At 43.6% G+C, this 10,205-nt stretch overlaps 1 protein-coding gene across 1 annotated transcript; it reads left to right on the forward strand.

Annotated features, from left to right (window-relative positions):
- The first annotated feature begins 219 nt into the window (after window positions 1–219).
- Window positions 220–9,656, forward strand: LOC133663010 (uncharacterized). The gene is made up of 12 exons (XM_062067197.1): window positions 220–344; window positions 492–594; window positions 2,434–2,537; window positions 2,629–2,895; window positions 3,005–3,098; window positions 3,196–3,263; window positions 3,359–3,514; window positions 4,020–4,113; window positions 5,212–5,348; window positions 5,993–6,130; window positions 6,621–6,725; window positions 7,212–9,656. Exons 2-12 carry the CDS (start codon window positions 492–494, stop codon window positions 9,516–9,518), a joined length of 3,573 nt encoding a protein of 1,190 aa, XP_061923181.1. The 5' UTR covers window positions 220–344; the 3' UTR covers window positions 9,519–9,656.
- The last annotated feature ends 549 nt before the right edge of the window (window positions 9,657–10,205 follow it).

The raw sequence follows: 10,205 nt of genomic DNA on the forward strand, positions 1-10,205 counted from the left end.
TTCAGTAGCAGCACTGAAGTCATGTGAGTGTTAATGCTGCTATAAGATGTCTTTAATGTGGTTTGCCTTTTGTTACAACCCTTTTGGAAGTGCAAGGTTATAGAAATATACACAATTTGCTGTTAAACAAAACCTATGTCTATTCTCTGATTCCAGATTGTGATTCCAGGTTGTGTGCGAACTGCTTCTGGTGATTTGTTTCAGAGTTGTGAGCACAAAATTTGACAGACACTCTCATATATACATAACAGACACGCATATACATAACAGATATACATACATCAATCACACAGACACACTTATTGACAAAGCGCACAGACACACATCACATAGTTCCTGCTAATGTGAGTTTGCTTTATTTTATTTATTGAAATGGCGAGGGAAAAAACACTGTCATAACCCTATGTGGAAGAATGTTGACAATGTTTCACTCTGATCTTTGTTTTCTTTGCGGCAGTTTAACATCTGTGTCTGCGTGTGTGTGTGTTTAGATGCCGCGTGCCAAGGGCCACAGGCGGGCACTAGCCTCCAGGACCAAGATGGCAGAGCGGCAGTCTTCGACCCCCATGCCTCCTGTCCCTGAGTTCGTCTCTCGTAAGTTTTGCACAGCTTATCGTATACTTTACAGCAGGGGTCACCAACCTTTTCCAAACCAAGAGCTACTTCTTGGGTACTGATTAATGTGAAGGGCTACCAGTTTGATACACACTTCAATAAATAGCCTATTTGCTCCATTTACCTTTTACTCTGTTATTAATAATTTATGATATTTATCTTTGGGGAAACACTGATCATCTTAATGAATTCTCACAAATATATATAGAAACAGATTAATATCAATATGCAACACTTTATTTTTCAATTTTCTCTAAGTGCACATTTTTAAATTTGAACATTTTCAAATGATCACTTCTAAGACAGTCTTGTGAAATCACAATATCCCATTTTAACTAGCTAGCCACTAACATTTCTCTATAAATCATGAATTACTTTGCACCATGTTTGTACAAATAATAACTCATGTACAATACAAAAGTCAACTCTCACATTTTTAAATAAATCTTGTCACACTTTGAACTGGACACCAAATCTGTTATCTGTTTCTTTGTCTGTTAGTGAAGACCAAGTCTTTAAAATATTTTCTGGGATTTTTATTTTATTTTTTAGTTCTGTCTCTCTTACAATTAAAAAATGTCCAGCAAAGCCAGACCAGCTTGCTAGTACATAAATAACATTTAAAAAACAGAGGCAGCTCACTGGTAAGTGCTTCCATGTTATCAATCAATCAATCAATGTTTATTTATATAGCCCTAAATCACAAGTGTCTATTATGATTCATGTTCACATTTATTGACTATCTGACTAAGATAACAATATATTTTTATTTAAATGAAGATATGAAATAATCCTAAATGAAATACAATGCCTTGGTTTATATTATTGTATATACTAGGTCATAAAATCTGTGTCAGTTGAGTCGCTCCATAGGTTGCATGTTGGGATTTTTAATGTCCAGCAGATGTCAGTATTTAGTGACAGTGTCGACACAGTATCAATACAGTTTTGCAATGTGTCGAAGTGCTTCATGACGCCTTATTAACCCATCACTACTGTCTACTGGTAGAAAAATACCCCTTTTCTATGCCATCTCTAGCAGCCAATGATCCTAAATCCAACACTTTCACTCTAACACTTTAGGTTGAGCGACTTCACCCTCCTGATGAAGCTAACTGCTCCACCATTTATCAAACTAAGTACAGAATCACAACACTTCCTTACTAAACAACAGTTACGCAAAACACCGTGTGTATTTAGCCTCCAGACTAAGCACGCTACATGCACACAACTCCCCGCACCCCACCCCCTCACCAGCGCAACAGGTGCGCCAGAGAAATAAAGTGCTATCTTACCGGCTGCCCGTTCAGGTTTTGGTACACTTTTGGCACAACTGTTAACTTTAATTAACCAAACCTTTCTCCACTCTGCGTTGGTGTCTTTTGTCCTCCTTGATTTGACACAGCTGTCTAATTACCGGGCTCGCGCACCAGCAGACGAGACGGGAGCACACCGTGTTATACCTGCGCGGGAACGTAAACTGATAATAATGCCGAATGATATACATTTCCTGGTGTTGCCTAGGTGAATAGGGATGTGGATGTGCTCTACAATAAAATATACTTTTATTACGTGGGGTTTGGCTGGTTGCCAAGCAGTCGCAGTTACGCGCTCGCGCATCAGCTGACGCCACAGCTGTTCGCCGCTACAGTGCTGCTATTTGAACTGTTTTTATAACAGACCAGCAGGCTACTCATCTGGTCCTTACGGGCTACCTGGTGCCCGCGGGCACCGCGTTGGTGACCCCTGCTTTAGAGGTACTCTTCACATGTTGATGAGCATGTGTTTAAGACACAATCTCTTATCTTCTTTACATAGGGCGCGGCACTGGGTTCCGCCACCGCGTGCGGAGGTGGCCGACTTCGCACCTGACTGGCCGTCAGGTGAAGTTTGTCCCTCCAGCTATCGACCCGGAGAAGAAGGTACCAGTTCTTCTCTTTCGTAAAGACTGCCTTGGTTGTTAGGAGTCATGGTTCTTGTGTCTGTTCTAAAGCAAGGTGTTTGTTGTTTCAGACTGTCTTCTTCATCGGCGACTCCCACCTGAGGGGCCTGGTGGATGGGGATGTCGCCTTACCCAAGGTACCGCTCTCTTTCTCTTTTCTGTCTGTTCCAGGTGGAGGTGCAGCTGACCTGAGGACAGAGGTGGGGCGCCTGGAGTTCCCGTGGACCCCGGATGTCGTCTGCGTGCTGGCCCCGAGCAACGACCTGGACCGTGGGCCCTCCTCCGCTGCGGTGGAGTTCGGCGCCCTCCTGACCAGCGTCCGCAGCCGCTGGCCCAAGGTGCGTTTGTTTTCACTTTTTGTTGTATATTCCTGTACAGCTGTTTACAGCAGCCAGTGTTTTTTTATTGTTTTTTAAGACATACATGTGATAAAATGTCTGTCTGTAGGTGTTTGTTCTGGACTTCCCCCCGCGTCTGAACAAACCCGTGGGCCTGCAGGATCTGCTGCGTCAGGAGCACCGCCGCGTCGCAACACGCATGGGTACGTTCATGCTTTTATCTTTGAGCTGGCGCAATTGTAGCTTTCACAGCAGGATTTATGTATGCAAGTATAATGATTTTTCTTACATCTGGATCAGGTGTCCCATTCGTGGCTGTGACCGACAGCTTCCTGCTGGATCGGTTGGAGCTGTGGTGTCATGACGGCGTAAGTACAGCAACTGTACAGTTATGACAGCCTATTTGATTTCTGTGGTGTTGCATACACTTATGGAGCCAATGTGTTCTGTATCTGTTCTTCAGGTGCACCTCAGCGACACAGGTGGCTCGCCCATCCTGGTGAAGCTGTTGTGCGAAGCCGCCCTCACCCTGTTCCCAACTGACCCCCCTGCGCCTCCTTCCCCTCTGACGGACTGCCTGGATCCCCAGACGTGGCCCAGTCTTGGAGACGAGGGAGAGGTAATGTGTTGCTGTGGGCCGCTGTCTGTATTTCAGAGCTGTTTTTTGTTTACTTTTTTATTTATGATAATACATTATGTATAATGAAATAACCAACGGCTCTATAGTTTATGATGTACTTTAACAGTGCACATTTTTATAAGATGCGGCCTCCTTACAAGAAAAAACAAAATAAGGAGTGAGTGACAGGTGTTGCTGATTAAACCGCTAAAACAGTCATGTTTTTTGACAGCTTTTTGATGTTAACTTATGCTAAGTATAAGCCTAGTTTTGATTATATTTAGTTGCCACTGTCATCAAAATATACACAGTGAATGTTTTATTGGAGTGTGTGGCGCATGTGTCTTCTTAACGCGTTGGCTGAAACCTTTAGAAAAGTTGCCACAGTCTCCGGCTATGGTTGGCTTAGAAACTTTTCTCATTCTGTATACATAAAATAAAATAAAGTGCCAATTTTTTTGGTAGATCACAACGGTAACTGTAATACTGCACTTTCCCTGTTTAGATGGACTGCATGCCTGCATCTGCTGGCTTTTGGAGGAAGATGGCAGAGCGGCAGTCACGGACCCCCATGCCTCCTGTCCCAGAGTTCGTCGCTTGTAAGTTTTGAACAGCTTATCATATGCTTTATAGCAGGGGTGTCCAAAGTGCGGCCCGCAGGTCTTTCTTTAACAGCCCCATGGCGCATTTTAAAAATACGATTGGAAAAAAACCCAAAAACATTATGTGGTATTTAAAGAGCAAACAGGTGAAATTTAACAAGAAAATGTAGCAATGTTTACTCACACAAAGCTGACATGTTGGCTGTTTTTTTCTTTCAAATATAATGAATCACAATCAATGTCATTATGAATTTCTGACCTATTCACGGCTCCAATTACATCACATTAAATATTTTGAGATTTTTTTGGGGATAATGTTTCATATTTTGTGTTTGCCTTGCAAAAAAGCGAGCTGTTTTTTTTTTTTATAACGAACGGCCTAAACCGAACAAACAAAGAACATAAACAACAATAACACTTATAATTGACAGATCTGAAGTTCATCTGGAGATTATTGTTACAAGTAAACAGTAAAAAATGATAACATTTACATTTATTTTTTAACACTTTAATGAGTAGGACCCTTTTGGATCCCCTACAATTTTACTGTGATTACTTTTTTACGTGTCATTGCTCACAAAATAATCATGATTTAAAATCCATGTTATGACTTATTGACCTTTTTAAGGCTCCAATTATTATATACTCTCAAATATCCCACTTATACATTTGATTGGATGAAAATATTGCATATTGTGTTTTTTTCATTTAAACAATGGGTTTTCTTTGACAAAAAGAGCATACAATTATAAATCTATAACAATTTTTATATTGACATATAGACCTAATGTTGATGTAGGCATTTAAAAACTTGAATAATACTGAATTATGACACATTTTATATATTTTTTGGACCAAAACCCTTTGGGGCTCCCCGGGATCAAGCCTGAGTGGAAGCCTAAATGTATATTTATTTATACATACATTGAATTGTTTTTTTTAAATACAACATATCTAAATGGCCCCTGCTAGCTTTCATTATTAAATGTGCGGCCCTCAGTGGAAAAAGTTTGGACACCCCTGCTTTATAGGTACTCTTCACATGTAGATGAGCATGTGTTTCAGACACAATTTCTTGTCTTCATGCCGACACAGGTGGCCCGCCCATCCTGGTGGAGCCTGCGCCTTCTTCCCCTCGTCGGTCGCCACCGGCCCAGGTGACGGGGCCAGACCCCCTGCCCCGTCGGCGCCAGGATCCCCGGAGGTGGACAACGGTTGGACGGGAGCGAAAGGTAATGTGTTTCTGTGGGTCGCTGTCTATATTTTAGAGCCGTTTTCGCTTTTTTTTTTTTTGTTACTTTTTTATTATGATAATATATTTTGTATAATGAAATAGCCGACTGCTCTATAGTTTATGATGTACTTTAACAGTGTACATTTTTATAAGATGAGGCCTCCTTACAAGAAAGGACAACATAGCGCAGTGAGTGACAGGTGTTGCTGATTAACCGGCTTAAACTGTCATGTTTTTAGACAGCTTTTTGGTTATCTTATGCTAACCCCCACTCCCTAGAGGGGGCGGGGGGGTCACATCCACGTTCCACTGGGGTGACTTTTCCTTGCCCTGATGTGGGCTCTGTACCGAGGATGTCGTTGTGGCTTGTGCAGCCCTTTGAGACACTTGTGATTTAGGGCTATATAAATAAACATTGATTGATTGACGTATAAGCCTAGTTATGATATTTAGTTGTCACTGTCATCCCAAAACAAAAAAAAATGTTTTATTGGACTGTGTTAAGCATATCACTTCTTATTAACGCGTTGGCTGAAACCTTTAGAAGAGTTGCCACAGTCTACGGCTATTGTTTGCTCACAAACCTTTCTCATTCTGTATACATAAAATTAACTAAGTGACTTTTTTTTTTATGTTTGGAAGGCTGGAACACTGCCGGTGCAACAGTCCCTTCCCATCCCGTCCAACCCTGTGTGGTTCAGCAGTCCTATGTTGGATGCCATGGAGGAGTTCGCTCCTTCCTCTGACTCCAACTGCACTGCTGTCCCACCACCTGGCCAGGTAATGTGTCTCATAAACTTCTTTCTACGTATAGTGTCAATAACGAATCTAAGACACTGATGTACAACATTTTCTCTGTGTAATAATCCATTCATCCATCTTCTACTGCTTATCTGGGCTTGGGTCGCGGGGGCAGCAGCCCAATCAGAGAAGCTCAGACTTCCCTCTCCTCAACCACTTCCACCAGCTGTTCCCGGGGGATCCCGAGGCGCTCCCAGGCCTGCTGAGAGACATAGTCTCTTCAGCGTGTCCTGGGTCTTCCTCGTGGTCTCCTACCGGTGGTACATGTCCTGAACACCTCAACAGCAAGGCGTCCTAATAAAATGCCCAAGCCACTTTACAACTGTTATTACTATAATTTCCATTATTACCACTAGTTGTTAATCAAATGTTGGGATATTTTTGAGTATGTGATACATAATTGTACAACATCCAATAAAGTATGCCTTAAGTAGACAGCCTCTATAAATGTTTCTTTTAATTTCAATAGGCTTCTCCTGGGAGGCGTCGTCGGAGAGCTGTGGCTGTCAGGCGTGCTGGACGGAGGGAGTTCACTTCTGACTCCGACTGCACTGCTGTCCCACCACCTGGCCAGGTAATGTGTGTCATTAACTTCTCTACGTATAGTGTCAATTGCGAATCTAAGACAATGATGTACAATACATGTGTATACAACATTTTCTCTCTATAATAATCCATCCATCTTCTAACACTTATCCGGCCTTGGGTCGCGGGGGCAGCAGCCCAATCAGGGAAGCTCAGACTTCCCTCTCCTCGGCCACTTCTACCAGCTCTTCCCGGGGGATCCCGAGGCGCTCCCAGGCCTGCTGAGAGACATAGTCTCTTCAGCTTGTCCTGGGTCTTCCTCGTGGTCTCCTACCGCTGGTACATGTCCTGAACACCTCAACAGCAAGGCGTCCTAATAAAATGCCAAGCCATTTTACAACTGTTATTACTATTACCACTAGTTGTTAATCAAATGTTGGGAATTTTCTGAGTACGTGATACATAATTGTAAACTATCCAATAAAGTATGCCTTAAGTAGACAGCCTCTATAAATTTTTCTTTTACTTTCAATAGGCTTCTCCTGGGAGGTGTCGTCGGAGACCTGTGGCCGTCAGGTGCGCCGGGCGGAGGGAGCAGGTTGGTGTCAACGTTTTTCCCTTACAATTTCAGGTACCTGCGGTCCGTGGCGAGCCAACGGTCATCAGGGAGGAGCCTGCTGTCCAGGAGGAAGCCCAGGTGCCGCTGCAGGTCTTCGCAGATAAGGTTGATTCTTTTCCTCTCCCTAGTGATAGTGGTAGGGTTAGTAAACCTCAGTCCGTCTGCGGTCGCGTGGCAATGGTCGAGCGGGATCGTCTGGGAATTAGCGTAGCTACGGTTGTGCGCGGATCTTTTCACCAGGGGGATAGCAGGTTTAGTTACGGAGGGAAGCAATGCATGGCCATTGCTTTAACTAGTATAGCTAAGCATGTGGTGAAAAGTGTGTTTTCGTGGGAGACACAGGATCTCGATCGCATCCTGTATTTAGGCGATGAATTGTACAGTAGTTTGCGCAACCTGGGTATTTTTAACCATCCGTCGCAGTTTTTGTCCGTGCCGGATCTACCTAGTAATGTGGATATTGACGAGCAGTTGTTTAGTTTTCATTTTAGTCAACACCCGGCATCAGGTGCTGTGGGTGTTGAGCAGGAAAGTGGTCCCTTTGTGAGTCTGCGTCATGGATTAGAGGGAGTTTTCAGGCAGTACAGGATGTGTCTGCTGACACTGGTAGCGTATACATCTGCCATCATCTGTGAGGATGGACAGTTTGCTGTGGTCGACAGTCACTCTCGTAGTAGCTGTGGCCTGCTAGATCACAACGGTACAAGTGTAATACTGCACTTTTCCTGCTTAGATGACCTGCATCACTACATCTGTTGTTTGGCTGATGCTCTCTGTTCAGGGCTGAAGCCTTTTGAGCTGTGTGGCGTTAGGGTTAGTGTAGGTGCAAGTCCAGCGTTGTCTGGAGCTTCTGTAGAGAGTTGCATCTTTGAGATGAACACTGCTGCAGCACCTGAGCGTAGTGACATAAGTGATGTTTGTGCCACCACCTCCTTGTTTGACAGTGATGCAGGTCCAGCTGTGAGCCACGCACAATCCGGTGTTCCTGTGGAGAGTGGCTTCATAGAGATGAGCACTGCTCCGGCACCTGGATTTAGTGACCTTGACAAAGATTTTGCAGCCCCATCTGTGTGTCAGAGTGGGGCTGATGTTAAAGCGAGCCCAGCACTGTCTGGCGCATCTGTTCTCACTTTTTTAAGTGAAGTTAGCAGTGGCTCAACAGCAGAATTTGTTGCCACTGATGGCAAAAAGCGTACGATTTTGTCTCGTGAACGCAAGTCTAAACAATCCAAGCGTTTTGATAGTGTTACAGTAAACTCTGATGTAGTGTTTATCGCTGCATCAGAGAGTGAGGAACAGTTTTTCCGTCCCCTCGGTGATGACGTTTGTAGGGCTTTGTGTAGTCAATTAAAAATAGATTTTATGAAAGTCGGTGGTCTGGTGCACAGAGAGGTGGGCTACTTAGGTGTTCCCTGCCTTAGGGAGAAAATTGTTCAGGATGGGAACTGCTTTTTCAGAGCTGTTTCTCACGCTGTCAGTGGTTCACAGAAGAACCATCGTAAGATTAGACTGGCAGCCTGTAGAGAGCTCGAAAAGAATGAGGCTAGGTATCGGGGTCTTTTGAGGAGTGATATGTCACTTTTAGAGTACATCAAGCAGTCCAGGATGAAGTGTGTCAAGACTTGGGCCACAGAGGTTGAAATCCAGGCCACTGCAGATTATTTAGGCATTGCCTTTTTTACTTTTCATGATGCTCGTTGGCTAAAATATTGTTGCAGCAGTAAGTGTTTGTCAGCGGACTGCATTTATTTGGAGAATGTCGGGGGCCAGCATTTTGACTGCGTTCTTTGTGTTTTAAAGCCTGGACTGCAAAGTTGTTATGGATATTGTGAATTAGGCTGGGATATAGGCTGTAGCACTAGGTCTTCAGCGAAAGATAGAGCGGGGCAGGCAGTAGATGGGATAGATTGTCTAGATTCAGGTAAAGATGTTATAGAGGTTGTAGAGGGCAGTACAATAAGTAGGGATTCTAGTGCGACAAAGTATTCAAAGTGTAAGGGAAGACTGCAGGATACAGTTACTATTAAACATCGAGAGAGACGTGCCCTGCTTTATAGGAAAATGTATAGTGAGGACTTGAACTTCAGGGAGAGCTGTATATCACGAAGTGTAGAGAAATACAGATATAGCTTGGAGCACAGGCACGGAGTGCGGGGAAGTACAGGGATATTATTGAGCACAGGGAAAGGGTTAAATTCAGGAGCAAAGTGCCGAGTACAATAAAATACAGGGATATCAAGCACAGGGAAAGGGTTAAATTCAGGAGCAAAGTGGCGAGTACAATAACATACAGGGATATCAAACACAGGGAAAGGGTTAAATTCAGGAGCAAAGTGGCGAGTACAATAAAATACAGGGATATCAAGCACAGGGAAAGGGTTAAATTCAGGAGCAAAGTGGCGAGTACAATAAAATACAGGGATATCAAGCACAGGGAAAGGGTTAAATTCAGGAGCAAAGTGGCGAGTAAAATAAAATACAGGGAAAATATTGAACACAGACACAGGGTTAAAGCACGCAGTGTAGGAAAGTACCGGGACCATATACAACACAGAGACAAGGTTAAACTAGGCAGCAAAAGGCAGTATAGTGTTAGTTTAAAACATAGGCAGCAAGTGAAAGCTAGTGTACAGCTGAGTCGGAAGCAGAGGCTGGAGAGGTCTGTAGATTTTGGTTTTGTCATGGATAGTTTTTTGGATAAGGTTAGACACGGACCGGATTTCGTGTGTAGTGTTTGTCATAGGCTGCTGTTTAGATATCAGGTGCTGCACTGTGAGAGGGAAGTATATGCAGCATGTTTAGCAACGGCTGGCATTGCAAATAATTGCATTAGTGAGCATTATCTGCATAGTTGTGATGATAGGTGTGTTGAGCCCTGTCCCCTTGTTGTGTCCAGAGGTCAGTTGTGGA

The sequence above is a fragment of the Entelurus aequoreus genome, linkage group LG13 (genome assembly GCF_033978785.1).
Source record: "Entelurus aequoreus isolate RoL-2023_Sb linkage group LG13, RoL_Eaeq_v1.1, whole genome shotgun sequence".
Classification (NCBI taxonomy): domain Eukaryota; kingdom Metazoa; phylum Chordata; class Actinopteri; order Syngnathiformes; family Syngnathidae; genus Entelurus; species Entelurus aequoreus.